Genomic DNA, 22,145 nt, shown 5'->3' with positions numbered 1-22,145 from the left:
AACGCGGCATTGGTTTTGGCTTTCTCATATTTTATTTTATTATTTTCTCTTAAATAATAAATAATTTTATTATGACGAACTCGTGACTATGATAGAATAATATAGGTGAAGTGTAATTAAATAGATTTGTATTTATTTGATTTACAAATGTCCCCCCTTGGCTTCTTCTTCACAAATTCCATTTTTGAATTCCCGTCGTACAGATCAACAACACCAACCTCGCTCTTCCTCTTCCTCTGACTCGTTAATCCACTGGAGTTCAGAGGACAAGATAGAGAGTCGTCTCTTTACTCTCTCGGATTGATGGAAGTAGAGAAATGAAGTTTTACATATCTGCTGCGGGGATTAAGAGAGTCACCATATCGAGTCCCGGCGGAGCGATCGGTAAAGGAGGCGGAGGATGTGCGGCGGCACGGAGGTTCCCTGGCCGCACGTTGATACTGTTCCTGTTGATGCTCGCGATCGTACTGCCTTTTATATTCGTCAGGTTCGCGTTTCTCGTCCTCGAATCCGCCTCCGTTTGCGATTCTCCCCTTGGTAAACTCTCTTTGACTCAATCGTTTACTTACCAAATTAATTTTCAATATTACTAATGAATTTGACAAAATATATACTTCGTATATACAAATCTATTTGATTCTGAACTGTTCAGGAAGATGCTGCAAAATGTGAATTCAATAAATGATTGGATTACTTCGTATTGAATGCTATATGCTTGTATTAATTTTCGTATGATTTGTAAATTTAATATTACTATTTCTTTGACTCTGTGTATTCTCAGATTGCATGGGACTGAGACTTTTCCGTGGGGGCGACACATCTCTCGTAAGCTTTTCGTATTACTCCCACTTATTTAAATGCATTTCTTAATTGCGTAACTTTTATGTCGGCAACGTATATAGTTTATATACACAGTTAGGTTGGTACTTAAACGTTAAGATATTTTCATTTTCATGTAATGATTCCTGCTTAAGTTAAGCTTTTTAATCATTAAGCGTTTACATCATCGATGGGAAAAAGAGAAAAAAAATTCAAACACTTGACATAGTGCTACTATTAAAAGGGATAAAGATAATGACTGTATAGGTACTTTCCAGCTGTATTACGTTAGTGTTGCTGGTGTCGTATAGTGAGAGGTGTGAGTGAGCCTTCTTCCCTCTTGGACTTGGTAGTACAGTGATAATCATTTCATGTCATTGTCTAGGAACATAAGAGAGATGAATTAATAGAAGTCTTAAGGTGAATTGTGATTTGCTCTATGTTTCTATCCATGCAATGACTCTGTTGCGTATGATTTACTTTGATAGAAATAGACACTCGGTGGATTATCACCTTCTTTTCATTCCTGGTAATTAAATAGAATGATTATGATAGGTTCATTTGTTATTTTCTGCGGTTGATGAACAAAACGTGATCTGATATCAACATGTGGGATTGTCGGAAACGAGCCCACAAAGTGGTTTCTTATCATCTGTTTACCTTTTCTTTCACTTTGTTTGAACGTAAGCATGCCCTAGTGAGTGTGTGAGTTACAGTGAGGGAGCTAACTACTTTTAGCGAAGGGAACACAAATATTACTAGACTTTATGGACTACTATAGATGCCAAAACCAACGTAGTAAACATCAGTTATATGTTAGCTAACAGAGTAACAGGGTACGTGGCAGATTTTGCTTCCACGAGAAAATCTGTAGCCACTTGGTTCCTTTTCTCTCATACGTAGCAATGAACAGGAAAAAGGCTTTCCATTGCACTGTTCACGTTTAAGCAGTTTTGTTGTTTTGTGTCATGAGTTGATGTAAAGACACTATGACAGCTTTTAAGTTAGTAAAACAACTCATGCCAAGAAAATGCGTGTGTGCTCTTTCAGAAAATTAGGGAAGAGTTGACACGGGCGCTAGTGGAAGAGACAAGTCAGGACGGTAATGGAAGAGGACAGAAGGGCTCATTGGACTCATTTGACGAACTCGTAAAGGAGATGACGTTAAAACGACGTGATATAAAGACGTTTGCTTCCGTGACTAAGAAGATGGTAACTCTTTCTAACTTCAGTTCTGTATAAAAAGTTTCTGGCTATGATTGTAGTGTCAACTTTGGTAGAAAGTAAGACTATATATAATACTATATCAACTAGCCTGAAAAAGAAATTGTTTTAGAATGTAATGTCTCACTAGGTTAAGTGGAGTGTTTCCTGTTGTCAATAAGCAACAACAAACGCGAATTAACTTTGGAAAAAGCAAAGCAACTTAAAAGAGTAAAATGTTATCCATGCAAATTTCCGTTTGTATATAAATTATGTGAATGAATAAATCTACAATCCCTTAGACATGTATTTATAATAGTTTTAAAATCCGATTTCTTTTTCCTTGTAGAAAATATCTTTATCCTAATAAAATTACTTTTCCTAATCTTAAAAGGCATACGTACCGCACTCCCCAGATGTCAATTTTGACTACAAGTCTATGTGACACTTTGTTCCCTTTAATTTTCAGTTGTTGCAGATGGAACGTAAAGTCCAATCAGCCAAACATCACGAGTTACTGTACTGGCATTTAGCCTCCCACGGTGTTCCCAAATGCCTCCACTGCCTTTCCCTCAGGTTAACAGAAGAGTACTCTGTAAACGCCATGGCTCGAACGCGTCTACCTCCACCTGAATCCGTTTCTCGTCTAACCGACCCATCTTTTCACCATGTTGTCATCTTGACAGACAATGTTCTGGCTGCCTCTGTCGTCATATCTTCCACCGTACAAAATGCAGTGAATCCAGACAAGTTCGTCTTTCATATAGTGACCGATAAAAAAACATATACCCCTATGCACGCTTGGTTTGCTATAAACTCTGCTTTATCACCAGTTGTTGAAGTAAAAGGTCTTCATCAGTATGATTGGCCTCAAGAAGTGAATGTCAGAGTTAAAGAGATGCTGGAGATTCACCGTATGATTTGGAGACGTCATTATCAGAATTTGAAGGACTCTGATAATAGTTTCATCGAGGGTACTCATGAGCAATCCTTGCAAGCGTTAAACCCTAGCTGCCTCGCCCTTTTGAATCATCTTCGCATCTACATTCCCAAGGTTAAGTCCCTTTTCTCTCCACTCCACTCTTCTCTGAGCTTAAATTTTTCTTTTTTGAATGAATGTTAAATTTATATAACACAAAAACATTTGTAAATGCGAATGTAACTAGAGTTTGAGCTTAAAAAATTGATCTTTTTATTATTCTTTTTTGGACAATGCAGCTTTTTCCGGACCTCGACAAGATAGTGTTGTTGGATGACGATGTAGTAGTACAGCGTGACCTTTCGTCTTTATGGGAAACGGATCTCAACGGTAACGTCGTTGGTGCAGTTGTTGATTCGTGGTGCGGAAGTAACTGTTGCCCGGGAAGAAAGTACAAAGACTATTTCAACTTCTCGCATCCTCTCATCTCATCAAACTTGCTTCAAGATGAGTGTGCATGGCTTTCTGGTATGAATGTTTTTGATCTCAAAGCATGGAGACAAACCAATATCACAGAAGCTTACTCCACATGGTTAAGACTCGTGAGTATTCTCATTTCTTCATTATACTTTCTCCAGTTACACAAATCTGATTCCAATTTTAATTTTAATTTTAACTTTAACATAATTTTAATTTTAATTTTAAAACATAATTATAATTTTATATATAATTATGTTAAAAAAAATCTGATTCCATTTTCTCGCAGAGTGTTAGCTCCGGGCTACAACTATGGCAACCAGGAGCCTTACCACCGAGTCTACTTGCTTTCAAAGGACTCACACAGCCTCTGGACCCATCATGGCACGTAGCTGGACTAGGATCTCGATCCGTTAAACCTCCTGAAGAGATTCTGAAATCTGCTGCGGTTCTACATTTCAGCGGTCCAGCAAAACCGTGGCTAGAGATTAGTAACCCTAAGGTAAGATCTTACTGGTATACATACGTAAATTCATCAAACATCTTCATTAGAAAATGTAAAATCATGAACTGATGAAAAGAAGATAAAAGAAAAAAATTAGCAAATCTGTATGGGAGAACGGAGGGAAGAAGGTTTAGCCTTCAGCCTCTGCTTCATGGTTCTCTCATGTCTATATACTGAAGAGTAATCTAGATTTTATGAATATGTAGCTTGTTTTTTCATTATTATCCCAAGTAGTATACTAAAATAATGTATTATTGTTTAATTATAGCTACATATCATAATATTCATGACATAATAAATGTTTGTAAGTTTTATTTTTGTAATAGGAACAAGAGTTTTGTTTTTATTATTATTGGAACCTTAACTATGAATAAGAATGTCGCATAAATATAATTTACTCTGTCTCTCTCTCTGAAAAACGTTTGGAGGGGGAGGGGGAGAAAGAAGTTTTAGTCATGATTAAGCTTAAACAAGTTGAAGAGGAGGTTGGTCTTGACCGGAGAATTGTTGATTCGGTTCAAGAAGGTTAACCGGAATATAATGCTGCGACTGATCATGAGAAGAAGACAGACCGGACTCATAAACCGCCGTCCCTTGTATTACACCGGATCCATGCTGTTCCGGATTCAATCTCGCGCCTTGTTCTATCTGCACAAACCGAACATCAAAGTTTGGTTGTGATACACGTTCATTATCTCGGTTAGAGGATGAAGACGTGACTAACCTTAGCTCTTAGGTACATGTTATCGTGCTGCAACTCCATTTCCTACATGGTTTATGGCAAAACTCAAAACCCATGTAAAAGAACGATGAAAGATTGGGAAGAAACGTTACTTACCCTCTTCTGCATATACTCTATCTCTGCCACTAAAAGTTCACTCTGGAAAAGATTCATATAAGAGCGATGAAACTATATATAAACTATAGAGAGACATAGACGTATAGGTTTATCAGTACGTACCTTCTTGGATCGGACGCGGCTGATTCCTTTTTCAAGCCGTCCTTCTAGGTTTTTGAGTTCCTTGAAGTTCAAGGAACCAAGTGATTCCCCAACAATATGCCTTCGATTCATAAACATGAACATTAATAAACATTTGCACTCGTTCAAACGTAACTAAAAGTAAACTATTTGGCAAAAAAACACGAAAATTAAACCCAAGTTTTTATTTATGGTTCCATATACCATATATCACCAAACCAAGCAGAGATTCAAGCAATTCCAAGTAAGTTAACCAACCTAACAATCCTACCAAAAAAGAAAAAAAATTATTTGGAATGAACGATTTTGAATGAATTATAACTTACTTGACTCAGGTTCTGTAATTTTTTCAGTTAAACTAATCGAAAAGATCAGCTATATAATAGGAAAGTAGTGATCAAAACAAGAAACCTCATGAAGAGCTATAGTTACTTACCTGTTCGAATTCTGAATGTCCCGAATCTGCCTCCGAAGCTTAGAGGCTTCTTGCTGATAGTACTGAAGGGTTCCATGCATACAAATACAACCGTCTCAATGCATTTCAGGAATCCACTCTTTTTGTTAATAATGTTTTTACTTTTGGGTGTAAATGTTAAGAATTTTGTTAGTAACGTTCTTTTGACACGAATACATAATTGATCATCATAGAAACAAGAAACCACATATATATATACACATTTTAAAAAGATTTCACTTTCTAAACGTTAATAATTGATCATAAAAATAAGAAAAAAGAGAGGGCTAGTAAAAAAAAAAAACTATACAAGAATGGTACCTTGGTATTAGCTTCAGTGACAGTAGGAGGGTTAACGGCATCGGAACAAGCTTTCTTGTACCTTTCAATTGTACCCTTCACACTAGAAAGTTAAAGAAACCATTATATTTAATTTAATTAATATACTCTTAAAACAGAGATAATTGGGACGACATTTCTTGATTAAGGTTTTGGAATGTTTATTTTGGGGGCAAAACCTTAAAATCGACAAGAAAGGAATGTGATGGCTTTGAGGTTTGGACCAGTTTTTTGACCAGTACGAGGAGAAACTTCAATGACACACATTGTGCTCGAGTAAATTACTTTTTCAATGTACATATTTAAAAATGGCTGATGCAGCAATTAATTAATATATGGATTCAAACTGGTAATTACTTACGGTTTGAGGAGGAATACAGAACAAGGTCCATGCATATTATATGGTTTAATGTCATCAAAGTATGCTTTAAGGATGATTAACTGTTTTTTTTTCAAATACAACAGCACATATAAATGGAGCTCAGAGTGCTATAGATTCCCATTGGCTCGTACCACTTTGATTTCAGACACTTCTCTCTGAGGTATCTCCCTCTCATTAATATATTAATGGAATACACATATTTTACATCCTCAAAGGGCCTAGATTTTAAATAGTCACATATATATATTCTCAAGATATATACAAACTCCAGAGTCCAGATAGATGTTATATATTATATATAACTAAAGTTTTATCGGTCGGCATTTGTTTTCTTGGGTTAGGAAAAAAATTAAAGGGGATCCATAGTGACAACCATCATTAGGCTATGTCCCAAGTTTCACAAGACAGGAGGGTTACATAAGTCTTGCATATTTACATATATGCTATTGCGTGTCAAGAAGTACCCAGTTTTTTTTACTGACGAAACCCTAATAATATTTAAAGAAAGACATAGTATGGGTCGTCAAGATAAAAGCATTTTATAGAAGCTGACATGACATGAAACAGGTTCTAATGATCTGCAGAAAAAAGAGTGAAACTAACTAAGATCAGGCTAACGAGAAGTTGAGAAGACAAGACAGCTTTCTTCCGTCTTCATTATTTGGATATACACAGATCTATAGAGACAATGGTAGCTCTATTGAGATCTAATTTTTATATAAAAAATAAAAAATTCAGGATTGTAATTTAAACAAAACCCTAATCTTGGCTCATTTTAACTAGGATTGTAGTAGTAAATTAATCAAGAAAGCTAGATCAAGGTGTAGGTAGGAGAAGCATACCTGTTGCTGGCGTACTCATAAAGACGGCCACGAGTGGAGAAGATAACGAGGGCAACTTCAGCATCACACAAGACAGAGAGCTCATAAGCTTTCTTGAGAAGACCATTGCGTCGTTTGCAGAAGGTTACTTGACGATTTGTTGTGTTCTCTATCCTCTTTATCTCTATCTTCCCTCTACCTATCTTCTTGCTACTTTCTGCATCGTGACTACTCCCACCTTCATCCATTGCTTCTGTGATATCGTCACCAAATGAATAAACTACCGAAAAGAAGGGGGAGAGATATTGAACTAGAGAGCGATGCTATTTAAGTTTATGATCAAATATTTTTGCAGATCAAGAGAGGCAAAATAAATATATCAAATGATTTGGTCACTCAAAAAATCAATCAGCTGAGATTGTAATTCAAACAAAGAAAAAAACTTTGCACTCCAAATTTGGGATTTTAGAGTTGCTCAAAAAAAAAAAATGATCAGAACTCTTTATACATAATAAATAAACAAACCAAGAACGATATCAGACCCACGAATTGTTAAATCAAGGATCAGATATTTTATCATAAACCTTGTTTTTAGGGTTAATATATATACTGTATCATTCACAACCTTACCTGGAGATCAGCCCACACGGAGAAGTTACTAATGAGAAACTGGTTTTGAAGCGATAATATATATTATAATTATTATTGATCTCAGTGTAACTTAAGTCTTGCTTCTGCTTTCGTAATAATAATGTTCTTGAAAAATATCTCTCTTTCTTTTTGTAATTTTCTTTTTGGTTTATGAGTTTTTTTTTTTTTTTTTGAGAAAGGGCTTCGGTTTATGAGTTTCATTTGAAAGAATATTTCTCTGAAGGTATTTTGACCCCACTTGCAGAAAACAGAAGGTTACAAGTTCTTTCTTAGCTGAAATGTATTTTTTTTTTTTTTTTTTTTTTTTTTTTTTTTTTTTTAAATATTTACGATTTTATTGATAATCCGGAAACCGGCATTACAGCGTCAATTACAAGCTCGAATCAACCAAAATTTTCTAAATCAAACCTCACAAGACTAGCTTCGCTCGCTCACTAAACCGACGCCATCCACTAGAATGTTCGGGAATCCTTAGAATATCAGTCCCCGTTCTCAACCGTTAATAGGAGCCACGAGAATGTGAGGTTTACCACGTTTCCGCGGATGCCGGTCTTCCCGTGCTATTACCGGAGTAGCTGGTTTCGATGATCTCTTCAAACTCGTAATTTAGACTGTCCGTGAAGCTCTTGACGCTAACAGTAAAAGAGGATAGATAGCAAACCTAGAGGGAAGTATCGGAGCCTCTGAAACCGCCGGGACTAGGAAAGCTGAGAACCGCCGAGGACCTGAAGACAGACTCGACGACTCATCGCCTTCAGACAAGACGGGCTGCAGTGAAGGTGAATCCAGAAACAAATGCTTCAGTTCCTGCAAAAGATGAAAGAGGTAAACTTGCCAAGGGGACCAATCAGTCGCCTAAGCACTGGGATAGCTCATCTCAACCCAGGTCTCCTCGCCAAAACGAGCTGAAATGTATTTGTACATAGAAGAAAAAGAAAAACAAGCGTAGCAACTGTCAAAAAGCACATATACACAACAAAGCTCACACTTTTTATCCTCTAGACATGCATATAAAGATACGTATATTTATATAGATCTACATGTGAGATGCTAGATTGTATATATAATTTTTGCTGTTTACAGAACTGGAAGTTGAAACTGGAAATTAATTAATAATCAATTAATGAAATAATAAGAAAGAGAAAAAAAAAAGATGAGTGGTAAGTAGGTGGAGGACATTGAAGGAGGACCATCTAATTTCTTTCATGAGAAAGGAAAAAAGGAGAGGGATGGGCTCTGTTTCTCATTAGCACCATCTTTTGGAAACTCCCTTTTTTGGTAACCCTTCTGCGTTTTCAATGAATTATAGATGCTGTTCCTCTCTCCATCTATCTGCGTTCATATTTATTGTTTAACAAAAACTTATTTCACACCAACGTGAATAATGGCATTTGAACGTATGGGAGAGTGTACTAGTACAACAACCAAGTTGGATTAATTTAGTTAAACTAAACTGTAGATAAACTGTATTCTGTCGTTTCAGCTTGGTTTCTGTTTCTCGAAATACAAGACATCAAACCGGTAAAGAAGTTTTTGTTTGAATTTTGCCACATTTTACTTAAAAAGAAACTGAAAAGTTGACGTTTCAACAGATCCCAAAACTGAAATGCACATTCTACCAGACATGTTACTATACATTGTAGTGTGTGTGTTTTTTTTTTGACATTTAGATTGTAGTGTTTTATAAAGTCAATTTTTCTAAACTTGATGTTTGTTTTTTTAAGTGTAAGGTATGTTTGATAAATGCCATTAATAACGTTCACTAGTGGAATTCACAAACCCATCTTTTGCAAAGATTACAAGATATAGGATGCTGAAAAATATTTGATCTGAGAGATCATCCGAAAAATGAAAAAAATGAAGATGATTTATAGCCAAATTTGACATAGTGACATGCATATTTATTATATAATTAAAACTTGGGACATATATAGATCAAACTAAAATTAATATTTGTAAATAAATAAAGGAAAATTGCAAAAATAGTAGGAAACGAAAATTTTAAGTATTCATATGAGAGAGTAGATGGTCAGGATATACAAATAGAGATATATGTAGGTGCGATAAAATATGGATATGTGAGAAAAGAGACGTGCATGTTAAACTGGTATCAACTTCTCCTAGTACCTGAATCCTTTATGGGGATAGGGGACAACAAATGTTCTATCTGTGCTTCAGGGGATCATTACAAGTTATTTACTGTGCTATCATCCTTTATCTTTTTCTTTCTTTGATTTGGTCGCCCTAACTTCTTAGATATCTACTCTTGCACCCCCGTAATTACATGCTCTACTGAAAACTCCAGACGAAGAAGATCATTAAGTCTTCTCTATTTTGCGTGGGACCTCGGTTCGCAGTCACTCTGATATGAAATATATGTTAAATCCTGAGAATCTAGACATCGCTCATAATTCAAAGTTTTTGAGCATAGCGGTCAAAATCGATTTGAAAGTCTTGAATAATCTTTTAATGATAACAAAATTAAATGTAGTATCAACTTTTTGGACACGTTCGGAAACACGATTTTCGTAATAGTAAGATATGTCACAACGTAGAATTGACATGCTTTCTAATTGAAAGTGAGCCATTGTGTAATATATTTTGTTCGTGTGTTTTCATTTATCTACTTTACTGTTCTAAAGAGAAATGTTTGAAATTATCCTAACATTTATTTTGTATATTTACAACTTTTTAGAAGTTAACTTTAGACCTAAAACCATATGCGAAGATGCTATATACAGACCATTAATTTTAGAATCAGAAATCATATGTAAATACGCTATTTAGGGCATGACTGGTTCAAACGCAGCGTTTGCATTTGCGGTTGCGGAAATTTACGGATGCGGATGGTTGCGGTTTCTAGGGGTTTTAAAAGATTTGTACGACTGGTTCTGCGGTAAGAAATAATGTGCTTGCGGGATACTTATAACTAGTTAATTACCAAATGCAGCAACAATTAAATAATAAATTAACAATATTTACATTTTATATAATTATAAAAATATCAAAAATCATAATATTATAATAAATATAAAAATGATATTTAGAAAGTTATAGTTTTAAATTTTTTAAAATTATAGAAAATATTTTTATTTTTAAAATTTATAATTTATAATATTAATTAAAATATAATAGATATATTTTAGTATTTTATAATTTTAATTTTATTTTTTTAATTGTTGTTTGTATTTATATTATTTTTGAAAAGAAAGGAAAGAAAATTATCCTCCCGCAACCGCATACGCTAGTTGGAACCAGTTTTTAAATTTATGAGGTTTAGAGCTGTTTGAAACGGATTAGAACGGTTTGAATGATTGTTGCAAAACGCCAACAACCGCTACCAACCGCAAAAGCTGCGTTTGCGGGTGGTAGCCGAAAACCAGTCATACCCTTAGACGCCTAAAAACTAATTAATGTGCTGTCTAACCAAAGAATTTACAAGCATATTACTAAAAATGATGTTATTGTTTTGAGGAAAACATAATTTTACTATTTAAAAATGGTTTTATGGTCTAAACAAAAATAATGAGGTAGTTGAACTAATTCAAATACGCAAAATAAGTCTATATCTATTCAAATACGCATCTAATTCTGAGTGCATGTTTTTCCATATTTATAAAGATACATTATTGAATCTATCGATTATGAGCGTATGCCAGATATAACTCGTTTAGAAGGCTTTCCGTGAACTTATTTCTTGTCTAAACGTGTGAACATAAGAGCTGCATTAATCACCGAGTTTGTTTGAGAACTTGAAATGGATACGTTGGACCAGAAAATTGTGACAATTGATATTGAAATCTATTTTTTTAAGTTTCAGACGATTGATTTCATTAACCTATTTTTCTTTGAGTGCATTTTATATGGCAGATCTCTCTAGACTCTAGTACTCCAATGACATGCATTAGGGCAGAAATACATATTTGAACATGTTTTTGTTGCATTTGGAAAAGGATATATAAATGAAAAAACAATAAAAAGAAAAGGAATGATGAGACGACAACTTAATGAGGGAACAAGAAATTAAGGAATCCAACAAATGGTGACTACACTACAAAAAAAGTCTACATTGATAGCACATTGTTATAGCACGTTTTACTGAACTGCTGTCGTAGATGATTTTAATATTTTTGTATTATATTATAGCATTAGATAAACGTTATGGTAGAATAAAACCTAAAATAACACTTAATTAATGTTATTTTAAAAATTATGTGAGCGGGAATATAAAGTCACAGATACGGCCAACACTTAGCGAAAAATTAGATTTAAGCGCCAAAGATATTTTTTAAGCGGCTTCAACAATGCTATCAAAGACATATAATAGCATTTTTATAACGCTAAGAAAAGCTCTTTGAACCCCTAAACTCTAAACATGGTTTTAAACTCTAAACATTGTTTTAAACCCAAAACTTTAAAGACAACCTTTAAACCTCTAATCTTTTCATACTATAACTTCAAATCTTAAAATTAAAATCAAAATTTAATCTTTTTAATCTTAATCTATAATTTCCTAAACACATATCTTTAATCTTTAATCAAACTCTATATCTTAAATCTAAACTTCAAATGTAAACTAAACATTCAATACTCTAAATATAAACTTCAAATCTAAATTATTAAATATTTAACTACAAATCGTCTAGTATTCAAATCTATTATTTTCTAATCTTAATCCAAAACACTAAATTTTAACCCTAAACCTCATATTTCAACATCAACACCTTAAATCATAAAACTAAATTTACTCTTAATCGTATTTTTTGTAAATCATAAAATATAAATTTAAAACTTTTGAAATTTTGAATCAAACATACAAATTTATAAAAGAATTATAAATCAGATTTTTTATAAACATGCAAATTTAAAAATGATGACCAAAATCATAATGTTGATATTAATCTAATATTTTCAAACTTAAACATCAATTCATAAAATAAATATCAGTTTATTAGGTTCAAAAAATAAAAAAAAAATAGACTTAAATTATAAACTACAAAATATTAATTTTGAAATAAGATATAACTAATAAAAATCACTTACAAAACAAATTATCAAATATGGAAAGACAAAACAAAAATAAAAATAGAAAAGCAAAAACAAAATTGTCTGGCCAATCAGATTAAAATACATGGATCACACTTTTGAACCGTTAGATTAACTTAGATCTGAAGGTTAAGATTTATTCCTTTTAATTTTAATTTTTATTTTCTCCTCTCTCTCTCTTTCTCACAAACTCCACGAGATCTGGTCTTCTTGTTCTTCTCCTTCATTCTCACCTCTCCAAGCTTACTGTTTCTCTCATCTCTCCTATCTCTCTCCACGCCTCTCTCATCTCTCTCTCATCGCGTCTCCTCCTCGTCTCACCACCACCAGGGTCGCCCTCTCACCCCCACCACGGTCGCCCTCCCACCACCACCACGGTCGCACTCCCACCACCATCACGGTTGATCTCTCTCTCTCTCTCTCTATCTCTTTGTATCTGTGTATCTTCTCTCTGTTTCTGTAGTATGAATCTCATGTTTTTTTGTTTTGGTAAAGATAGTTGGGGAGGCAAGGTTCATGGTGGCTGGAGGAGGCAAGGTCCATGGCGGCTTGAGGACGGAAGTCTCGTGGCAGCTGGAGGAGGCAAGGCTCATGGCTGTTGGAAGAGGGGCAAGGTTATGGAGGAGGCGGCTGCAGTCTTTTCTTTTTTTTTTTTAGGTTTAGATTTGGTTTAGTATAAACCCATGTTCGAAACTACGCTAGGCGTAACGCGTGCGGTTGGATAGGGCCTAGCGCCGAATCAATTAATCGGAGATTATACGGGGATTAATCGGGGCGTAATTTTAGATTATTTATATACATTTATGGGTTTATATTTTAAATATGTAAACTAGACAATAATCTCGCATGGTTCAGTGGCTAGACGCATTTATTACTCCTTACAGGTCATGAGTTTGAGTAAAGGAGAGCTCTTTTTATTCCATTTTGTAACGTTTTAGGTTAAATGAAAGCAAAATGATGAAAATAACCCCGTCTCCTACCTTAAACCTGCGAATTTTCAGACAAAACTTCAGCCGCTAGTTCTTTTTTTGTTGCGATTTTCATGGTTTTTCTTGCAAATCTCATAAGTTTCAAACAATATATAACAAATCTATTGTGAAACACTTAACTACAGACTTCAAATCACCAGAATACTGATTTCTTCAACTTTTCCGAGTAACTGACCGCCCAAAGCCAAATCGCGGCGGTTCCTGGCCGCAACACGCTTTTCCGACGAGTATCCGGCCGCCTAAGCCGCGTTTTTGAACATGGGTATAAACCGGGTTAGAAAAATTGTAGTGGTCTGAGTTTATGTTATAATTTCTGGTTAGTTTTGTAAACCGGAATTAATTTGTAAACCAATTTTAATATATAAATAAAATTTATTTTAATTTCCTTATAAAGCAATTTTCGGTTTAATAATGAATTATTTTATTTTAAATTATATTTAATTTTAGTTTATTGCAGAAAGATCTATAATATATAAATCGTAATCAATTTGTAACAAAAAAATAGTGTTATGTTTAAGTTAATAATATCATTCAAGTATTGCTATCATATCTGCACAATTCATAGCATTTAAAAAAATGTTATCGTAGAGGGAGTACCTATGATGGCTGCCGATGACATAGCATTTCAAGTTTCGCTATGAAAGCTCTATCATAACGTTTATCGTGTGCTAAGAATGCACATATTTCTTGTAGTGCTAATCATACGTATAGTCATAATCATCCACAAACCTTTCCACAGTTCACATTAACTATTTTGTTTTACAAATACAAACTCTTTTTGCTCCATACCTCCATACCTCCATCACTTTCCTTGTGATTACTAATTGCATTTACGTACACACACATATATATACATATATATATAACTATATTCGTTTGGTTAAAAAATATCTTAAATTGTGCCAAGTCATTTCAAACCGTTGGAAGGGATCATGTTTTGCTTGGTCTTTGCTGGAGAAAAATTTGGTTACTTTTACCAGCTAATATCTTTAGTATTAATTTCTATATTAGTTGCACGTTAAAAATCATTAGTGGGCGAAATCTCTAAATTTAAGCCTTGGTGAAAGAAACTGATCACTACTGATCAAAACCAAATGTGTTTCGATCAATGGATTGATAGTTATGGTCGATGAAATGTAAAAGACTGTTAACATCAAAGTCCCCAACAATATACAATCAACATCACAGTAGACAAGCCTAGCTACATATCAAAACGAGACACTAGTTGAGCTTTTCCCAACCTTTATGTAAGAAGATGATGACTTGGACCCATATAAGGACACTAATTGAGTTCAGATGGATTGATAGAAGACGTATCAAAACGAGAGCTCTCAAAGGAACTTTGTGGCCAATGAAGCTGTGATTGTGTAGTAGAAGTAAAAGGAAAACCGAAAGATGGTTCTCTAACATCAGGTAAGAGACCAACAACACCATTATTTCTGTAAGCAGAAGGCAGACCACCAATTTCGGGTAGAAAAGGTAGTTGTTCGTGGCTGAATGTGACACTGTTTAGCTGCTGTCCTAAACCAGATTCATGGAAGTAGAGATCCTTATCAGTCAGTGGACAAGACACGAGTGAGCCACAAGGATACATGACTGTGGGAGGCAATTCTGAATCAGGAACAACATATGTTCTGACTTGGGGTGGTTCACAAAACATAGGAAAGTGATCCTTTGAAGTATCACACAACAAAGTTGTGTTCCAAGACTTATCTAGTGAGGTGGTTGTGTGATTTTCTCCAAGTGTTGTCGTTCGCCATAACCAGCTCTGGTGAGCATAGCTCCCCAGAAAGGAATAATCTATAGAAGGATCTGATGGTATGATCCTCTCGCCCCTTGTAACCATATCTGAGTAACTTGTGCCAAGAGAAACATCCTTACCCATCAGCCGCATTGTTGACTGAGTGTTATATAAACACAAACCATCAGGCGTTGCAACCATATCCCTGCTACCTAACTTCTGACACAGAGCTTCCTGCTTTGGCAGATTGATTGTGTGGCTACACTCTCCATCATTAGTGTCTGAAATGAAAAACGCATTCTCGGTGAAGGTCTCATCAAGGCCTAGCCTAGCTGGATAGTACTTATATTGTTTCTCATTATACACAGGGGGCCTTCCTACATCTATGGCAAGTTCTGGCTCAGCTGAATGTTTCCTTCCACTGGATAAGTCCACTAAATTACTCTGTAAAACATCATTTTCCACAGCTGCAGATCTAGAGGAACAATTTGCTTCAACCAATTCACCTTGTAAATTAAGAGGTAAGTCTAAGATGGCCTCTTCTACAAGAAGTGGATCAAAAGGTGATTGGTTCAGCAATGATACAGGTTGAGAGAAGGAAGACGAACAACTTCTGTAATGGATCTCACTCAAAATAGAGATAGATGATTGGTTAGGTTGAGCCACACGCCTCTTTCTCTCCAAATCCAATGCATCTTTAATTCTTTCCAGTGAGAGATGTGGTCCAGGTAAACACGACAGGCCAGATTTTGCTCGAGCATGATCAAGTTTCCTGGATTCTACCAGCATATCTTCACTGGTCTTATCGTTTGACAAAACCTTAGGAGGTTGATCCTCTGCCGCAGAACATAGGCTTAACCGATTCATCTGCGAGCAGCAGAGTTGTAAAGAGAATCTGACTTGCCTCTCGCACTGAGGAGCATCAATACCCGACTTATCAAGACTCCTCACCGAGCAAATTTTCCTTTTAGCTACCTTCAAAGTTCTAGGAGTCTGAAACTCAGAATCACAATCTTGACTGACTAATCTGGGAGAATCTGGAAACAGTTCTTCCTCTGTGTAAGATAAGCATCGCACTCCAACCTTGTTAATACTAGGAGACATAACACCAGGTCTTTCTTTGATCCCAAGACTGCATCCCCCATCACCTTTAGCTCTTTCTCGAGCTTGCTCTTCGCAGTTATAAACCTGAAAGTAAATTGCGTCACAAGTCACTAGTATTAGTCTACAAGAAGGTTTCAAATGCTTATGAGCTAAACGACAAAGCACAACATAACATTGTAGACGCTCTAAGTTATCCTTCACTACAAAGCCAACAACAACATCTAAAACACTTCACTTAGCTAAACCGGTGGTACCAAATCGACATAAACCATAACATATTTGAAGATTTTGCACATTGAATATAGAGTTTAATACTTAATTTATCGAATGTTTTTGGATAAAAAAAATGAACCTTGTAATCCTCTAGCTTCTTGGTTTTAATATTCTTCTTATGCAACACAAGATGATCATTCGTCGTCGTTTCACCGATGGACCGTTTCTTACACTGTCTAGAAGACTCTGCATTGGCCGTGTGTCGAAATGCCGGTTTGGGATCATCCGGAGATTTAGTTAGCAGCGAGATTAACTCATGAGACCACCAACGGAACTTGGATACAGTTAACGGAGGAAGTAGCGACTGAATAAATTCTCCGGTGAACTCACCGGGGAAGGGACAGCATTTCCGGATATCAACACTCCTAACGTTACGCGTGTACTCTCTGCCAATATCAACAGAAAACAAATTCAAAACGCAATCTATATAGTAAACAAAAAAAATATAAAACACTCACCTCATGGAAAATCTTTCGTTGTCAGCCTCCATGGGACCAAGTCACCAAGGAGACGAGCGTGAGAGAAGAAGACTTTCAGAGTTTGCCGCTCAGAGGGTTCTATCTCTGTAATGGCGCTTGCTTTCACATATTTGTTCTTTTTTATTTTTTAATTTAATTAAAAATGTTATTAAAAGGAGTGAAAGAGACAGAGGAGGGGAGACAGCTACCAAGTGCAGAGGCACAGAGTTATATATATCAGTCTCTAACCACTAGGTCTCTCCCTCACGCGCTAATTTGCCTTCTGCTCCAAGTAACCTGGTAGAAGATGTAGGTCTGAATGAATCTATTATTATGTGTAAACAGAGTAATATATACACAATACACAGAGAGAATTATGGTAAGAAGTTATGAGAATTGATACACACATAATATCAGAATATATCTTTCCATATAATACAGATTCGATTTGACTTATGACTGGACAGATAAATCAATAAAAAATAATCTCGATTTGACCTCATCTATTTTTTTTCAGCACACACTTTTTATACTACATGCCTTTTTATCGGCTCGAGGTCTTTTTTTTCTTTCTATGACGTTGTTGTACCATTCTAAAGATATTGTACGAGTCATTATCAGTCATGGATTTTGATGATATACTCAGAGATCTATCACCTCGTAGATTCTAAGAGCACCATTAACCCTAGCACTCCATGTGGAGTGCTTACTTTTATTTTTATTTTTTATTTTTAGTTTTTTTTCAAGTTAAAAAAATAAAAATAAAAAAAATAAAAACGAACTAATCGCAAGCCGCCACGTGTTAGTGGGGCCCGCAAATAGTGCAAGCAACAGGTGCTTGTGATGCCTAATTAAGCACTCCTCTTTCTTCTTCTTCTTCTCTTTCCTATTTTTTTTAATTTAAAAAAATTTAAGCAATCCCTAAGCACCCTTGGTTAATGGTGCTCTAAGTTTCTAACTAGTATGTAGACTCAACCAATAATTAAGAACAGTAAACCAATGTTAGTGTTAATTTAACGTCTTAATAAAACCATTCAGATATTAGATCTCCTCAGTAACTCATAAATTAATACACACCACCACGTTCAAATTTAGGTTCAGAATAAAACAGTCATCAATACAAAAAGGCTAGTATATAATTTGACATTCTTTTATTCCATTCCAGGCATAACACACAATCCTCTTCATTAAGTATATACCAATTTCAAGAAAGAAACAACACAAAGCTCCATTTGACCAAAAAAAACAACACAAAGCTCCTCTGGGGTCACCTGGTTATGGATGAACGGCTACTACTGGGATTCACATAATCTCGCTTCGTAAACAATCTGATTCTTGGAAGGCACTTTCCTAGCCTCACCTGTTCGTAATCATAAAGCGTCTCACAAACTTTTATACTAGATAGAGAAATATATTGAATGAGAGGGGGAGTGTGACAACCTTCCAGCTCATTTTCCTTGCAATTCGATCACTTGTCAACTCCAAAACACTGATGATTTCTCTAAATGTTGGTCTTTTCGATGCCTCATTGTCCCAACACTCCTGGATTAACCTGGAAACAGAGAGATCGTAAGAACCTGTCAAAGTGGAGCCATTCATGTTTCAAAAACAGTATACTGTTTAGGACAACTTACTCTCTTAATCCAAAAGGATATGATTTTGCTGGAGCATTGAATGGTGGACGTTCACCTTCAACATATGCTTTAGGAACTTCAGTTTCTTCTTTCAGATGGAATGGTACATAGCCTTCTATCATCTGTTTAGTTTTCCAACCGACAAACAACATTGTATTAGCCTCAAGACTTCGTCCTCTGTGAATATAACTGAATCAAAAAAGAAGTCTCATATAGCTCTCTCTTTCTCTGTCTCTGTCTCGGTTACTTTACCTCTTGTAAGATCAAAGCGAAAGAAAATACATCTACTTTTGTATCATACTCTTCGTTCCTGTATACTTCTGGAGCCATGTATCGCACTGCGTAGCAAGACCGACAACGAGAGTCTCATCAGCTTTTAAACCCATCCCAAAAAATATAATCCGCAACATTTGTAGAATTTCAGTTTTAGACAACAAAATACTAAAGCTAAACCAAGGTTACCTAGCAGTTCTCAGCTAGCTCAAGACATGGCAGATTAAAGTATCAGATATAAGAACACTTACAAGAACTGTCCAATGATGTAACAGGCCTGTCTTTTTTAACTGTCTTCTTAACTACCAGCAACTTGCTGACTCCAAAGTCGGCAACTTTTAGATGTCCGGAATTATCCCGCAGTATGTTTCTGTATTCTTACTCGAGCAAATAAGAAATTTTCGGATATTTTGGATATGCAATATAGTAATAACTGAAGACATGACATTTTGTAAAGATATAACTTGATCAACCAAAAACGAAAACATACGGAGGCTCTAGGTCACAATGGATTATAGCTTCAGGTTTATGCTCGTGCAAATAATTCATTCCCCTGAAAAAAAAATTGAAAGAACACCATACAGATAATTAGAAGCCACAGAGAATCGAAAGTAATGTTTCTTGCAATCAGTCATGCATCGAGATGAGCACTACAAAGACAATAACCACTTAACCTAGCAATTTCAAGTGCAAACTTCACTGCTTGCGCTGGCATTAGAGCCCCTTTCCTGTCTAGATATTGTCGAAGATCTCCCTACAAATAATCGCCACATACAAAAAAACTAAAAGCTATGCAGAGATATTTTCTTAAAATAAGACATGTAGTAGACGAAATGACTACGGTCTATATTATAACTGCGCATTTTGCGGATGTGAAACATTTTCAGAATAAACATTCATGTCATAGCCAACGGTCGAAGTAGCACTAGAATTGGTAAACAGAGAAAGTTACTGTTAGTCTCAAAAGGACTTTCACAAAAATGTCTTCACATATTTTGTAAGCTTTTGAGATCTTTTCAACACAATATTTGCCTCAGGATATGTATAGGACACTCCAACTTTTAAATGTTCACTTGTAGATTTAAAGATCTACGTGTTTATCCTGATTGAGGGAGAGTACCTTAGGTAGATACTCAGTGACAATCATCATGGGATTACTTTGAGTAACTGCCCCTAAAAACTGGACAACATTTGGATGGCGTATCTTCTGAAGCAGTTGAAGTTCGTCCCTGAACGCATTCCTGGATACCGGAAGAACATTAAAACCTATAACGCATAACTAGTTTCAATAACAAAAAAAGAAGAAATAAGTGTATTCAAGTCAACTCACACTTTATCTTCATCAGAGAACATTTCCTCTCCAAACGTTTTAACAGCCACATCAATTCCACGCCACGAAGCCTTGTGAAAGGTACCCTATATACCACACATACAGTAATAAAAAAAAGTGTGAATTCACCATTTCTATAACTCTTACTAAAGAGATTTGGAAAGAAAGCAATCACCTTTGAAATTTTGACAGAGTTAGAAAGATCAAGCTCTGTAGGATGAATCTCATACTCAGGAACTTCTCTATCCGTTAGGACATGCATAGGAGGAATCTAAACAATTACAAAAAAACAGTTAATCACTCAGCACATTCATAAAAGCTATAACATCCACAAAATCAAGAAGGGAGAGAACAGCATACCGTAGGCTTAGCACCATGTTTCTCCAAAAGCTGGATCACATCATGATTTTTGTAATACACTGCATCTGCAAGAGGCTGTTAAGATCGTTATTAAGCAACCGAACTATGCTGCTAAAACCATATGCTTATGCGGCAATTCGTCGAACACAAATCGAAATCGAGCTATGAGAAGCCAAATCAAATCAAACCAAAGCAGAGTTTGAAATCCCTACCGTACTACCCCATCGGTCCATGGAATTAACCTTAGCGCCACGGCTAAGCAGGAGCTGAACGACGTCGGTTCGTCCCTGACACGCGGCGACGTGGAGAGCAGTACGTCCATCGATGTCGCGGTAATCGACGTTAGTTCCCGAATTTAACATCTTGGTGATCCCATCGATGTCACCTTCGTTGGCTAGATACATCAGACGAATCGTCGGATCCACGATTCCAGCAGCAGCAGCAGCAGCAGCCAACTCTTCGTCTTCATCTTCCGTTACCGTCTCCGTCGGGGTCCTTGACTCCGGAGCTAGCGAGGACTGTCTTCCGAGCTTGAATCTCGCCGGAGATTTGGGTTTAGTCGTCGTCATGGTCAAGAGAGGACTTGTAAGCAAAAATGAGCTGTAAATGGAACTGTAACGGCACCAACAGAAAGAACAAACAATGTTGACAAGCCCAACCAATTGCCTTTATGTGTGGGTATATCATTACTCAAGGTTTTATATATACTTAAATGATTTTTTTTTGGAACACACTTAAATGAATTTTTAATTTCCTCACTTTCTTGATTCAAATCTAATTACTTTTCTGTAATAAATTCATAATTTAACGGAAGAAAATAACAAGATGAAAAAAACATAAATATGTTTAAGGAAAAACAAATAGAACAACACAAAACTGTGTGAGTAGAGATTTAAATGAATTTTTAATTACTTGAGCACTTTAAAATATAAATAGATTTTGAAAAACAATTACTTGGACCAATGAAAATATAGTTTTATGATGAAATTTAGTTTAAGATATTGACCAATTACATGTAGGACCGATGAAAATATATTTTTATGATGAAATTTAATTTAAGATATTGACCAATTAAATATAGGACAAATAGAATCCATTCTTGACATATCCAATGAAACATTAATTCTGGCATAAATTTATTTAATAATCTAATACACATAGATTTTTGTAGATTATTTTCTAGTTCAGTGGTTTGATTACAGATTTATTCATGATTCTACTCAAAAAAAAGTGTAAAATATAGTTTCAGACTATTTTTCATAGTTTGTTGTTTGGTGTCTCCTGACTGTTTTAAAAAAGATCTCATTAACATCTATATATGAAAAGTTGAAAATGTTCATAATCGTCAGCTCCGGTCTTGAGGGGAAAGTTTAGAATCACGTAGAAAT

General features: G+C 35.4%; 3 protein-coding genes, 1 long non-coding RNA gene and 1 other non-coding gene across 6 annotated transcripts; 2 read left to right on the top strand and 3 right to left on the bottom strand.

Annotated features, from left to right (window-relative positions):
- Positions 1-127: 127 nt before the first annotated feature.
- On the top strand, positions 128-4,272 carry LOC106390622 (probable galacturonosyltransferase 15). The gene is made up of 6 exons (XM_013831127.3): positions 128-537; positions 782-825; positions 1,870-2,031; positions 2,492-3,076; positions 3,241-3,543; positions 3,708-4,272. The coding sequence occupies exons 1-6, from the start codon at positions 318-320 to the stop codon at positions 3,990-3,992; spliced, it is 1,599 nt and encodes a 532-aa protein (XP_013686581.2). The 5' UTR covers positions 128-317; the 3' UTR covers positions 3,993-4,272.
- Positions 4,158-7,743, bottom strand: LOC106390624 (agamous-like MADS-box protein AGL1). Of its 2 annotated transcripts, none has more exons than XM_048741257.1 (7): positions 6,920-7,452; positions 5,678-5,759; positions 5,339-5,400; positions 4,885-4,984; positions 4,762-4,803; positions 4,648-4,689; positions 4,158-4,571 (listed from the first exon to the last, which is right to left on the bottom strand). In XM_048741257.1, the coding sequence occupies exons 1-7, from the start codon at positions 7,144-7,146 to the stop codon at positions 4,389-4,391; spliced, it is 738 nt and encodes a 245-aa protein (XP_048597214.1). In that variant the 5' UTR covers positions 7,147-7,452; the 3' UTR covers positions 4,158-4,388. The 2 variants fall into 2 exon arrangements, with proteins under 2 accessions (XP_048597214.1, XP_048597215.1); XM_048741258.1 differs by lacking the exon at positions 4,158-4,571 and adding an exon at positions 7,529-7,743 and having other exon boundaries at positions 4,609-4,689; positions 6,920-7,151.
- A 4,014-nt stretch (positions 7,744-11,757) lies between these two features.
- Positions 11,758-13,578, top strand: LOC125578478. Its single transcript, XR_007316582.1, has 2 exons — positions 11,758-12,995; positions 13,091-13,578. It is a non-coding gene; the product is annotated as an uncharacterized LOC125578478 (long non-coding RNA).
- A 1,101-nt stretch (positions 13,579-14,679) lies between these two features.
- On the bottom strand, positions 14,680-17,393 carry LOC106395985. Its single transcript, XR_007316581.1, has 3 exons — positions 17,161-17,393; positions 16,782-17,088; positions 14,680-16,513 (listed from the first exon to the last, which is right to left on the bottom strand). It is a non-coding gene; the product is annotated as an uncharacterized LOC106395985 (transcript).
- A 785-nt stretch (positions 17,394-18,178) lies between these two features.
- LOC106390572 (integrin-linked protein kinase 1) lies at positions 18,179-21,434 on the bottom strand. Its single transcript, XM_013831067.3, has 12 exons — positions 20,970-21,434; positions 20,758-20,832; positions 20,573-20,668; positions 20,398-20,483; positions 20,188-20,308; positions 19,742-19,821; positions 19,558-19,620; positions 19,319-19,437; positions 19,047-19,132; positions 18,795-18,916; positions 18,601-18,712; positions 18,179-18,520 (listed from the first exon to the last, which is right to left on the bottom strand). Exons 1-12 carry the CDS (start codon positions 21,324-21,326, stop codon positions 18,428-18,430), a joined length of 1,410 nt encoding a protein of 469 aa, XP_013686521.2. The 5' UTR covers positions 21,327-21,434; the 3' UTR covers positions 18,179-18,427.
- Positions 21,435-22,145: the final 711 nt, after the last annotated feature.

The sequence above is a fragment of the Brassica napus genome, chromosome A9 (assembly GCF_020379485.1).
Source record: "Brassica napus cultivar Da-Ae chromosome A9, Da-Ae, whole genome shotgun sequence".
NCBI lineage: Eukaryota > Viridiplantae > Streptophyta > Magnoliopsida > Brassicales > Brassicaceae > Brassica > Brassica napus.
The sequence above is the reverse complement of the archived record's forward strand: the minus strand, read 5'-3'. Positions and strand labels throughout refer to the sequence as shown.

What these genes read in the sequence shown, in the direction of transcription:
- LOC106390624 (XM_048741257.1), bottom strand. Translation starts at nt 7,146, where the DNA reads ATGGATGAAGGTGGGAGTAGTCACGATGCAGAAAGTAGCAAGAAGATA. An exon ending in TCACTGAAGCTAATACCAAG is followed by an intron (nt 5,401 to 5,677) that starts GTACCATTCTTG and finishes GGAACCCTTCAG; the next exon opens with TACTATCAGCAAGAAGCCTC. An exon ending in GCCGCGTCCGATCCAAGAAG is followed by an intron (nt 4,804 to 4,884) that starts GTACGTACTGAT and finishes AATCTTTTCCAG; the next exon opens with AGTGAACTTTTAGTGGCAGA.
- LOC106390572 (XM_013831067.3), bottom strand. Translation starts at nt 21,326, where the DNA reads ATGACGACGACTAAACCCAAATCTCCGGCGAGATTCAAGCTCGGAAGA. An exon ending in AACATGGTGCTAAGCCTACG is followed by an intron (nt 20,669 to 20,757) that starts GTATGCTGTTCT and finishes GTAATTGTTTAG; the next exon opens with ATTCCTCCTATGCATGTCCT. An exon ending in ACTCTGTCAAAATTTCAAAG is followed by an intron (nt 20,484 to 20,572) that starts GTGATTGCTTTC and finishes TGTGGTATATAG; the next exon opens with GGTACCTTTCACAAGGCTTC.
- LOC106390622 (XM_013831127.3), top strand. Translation starts at nt 318, where the DNA reads ATGAAGTTTTACATATCTGCTGCGGGGATTAAGAGAGTCACCATATCG. An exon ending in CGTTTGCGATTCTCCCCTTG is followed by an intron (nt 538 to 781) that starts GTAAACTCTCTT and finishes GTGTATTCTCAG; the next exon opens with ATTGCATGGGACTGAGACTT. An exon ending in CTTCCGTGACTAAGAAGATG is followed by an intron (nt 2,032 to 2,491) that starts GTAACTCTTTCT and finishes TTTAATTTTCAG; the next exon opens with TTGTTGCAGATGGAACGTAA.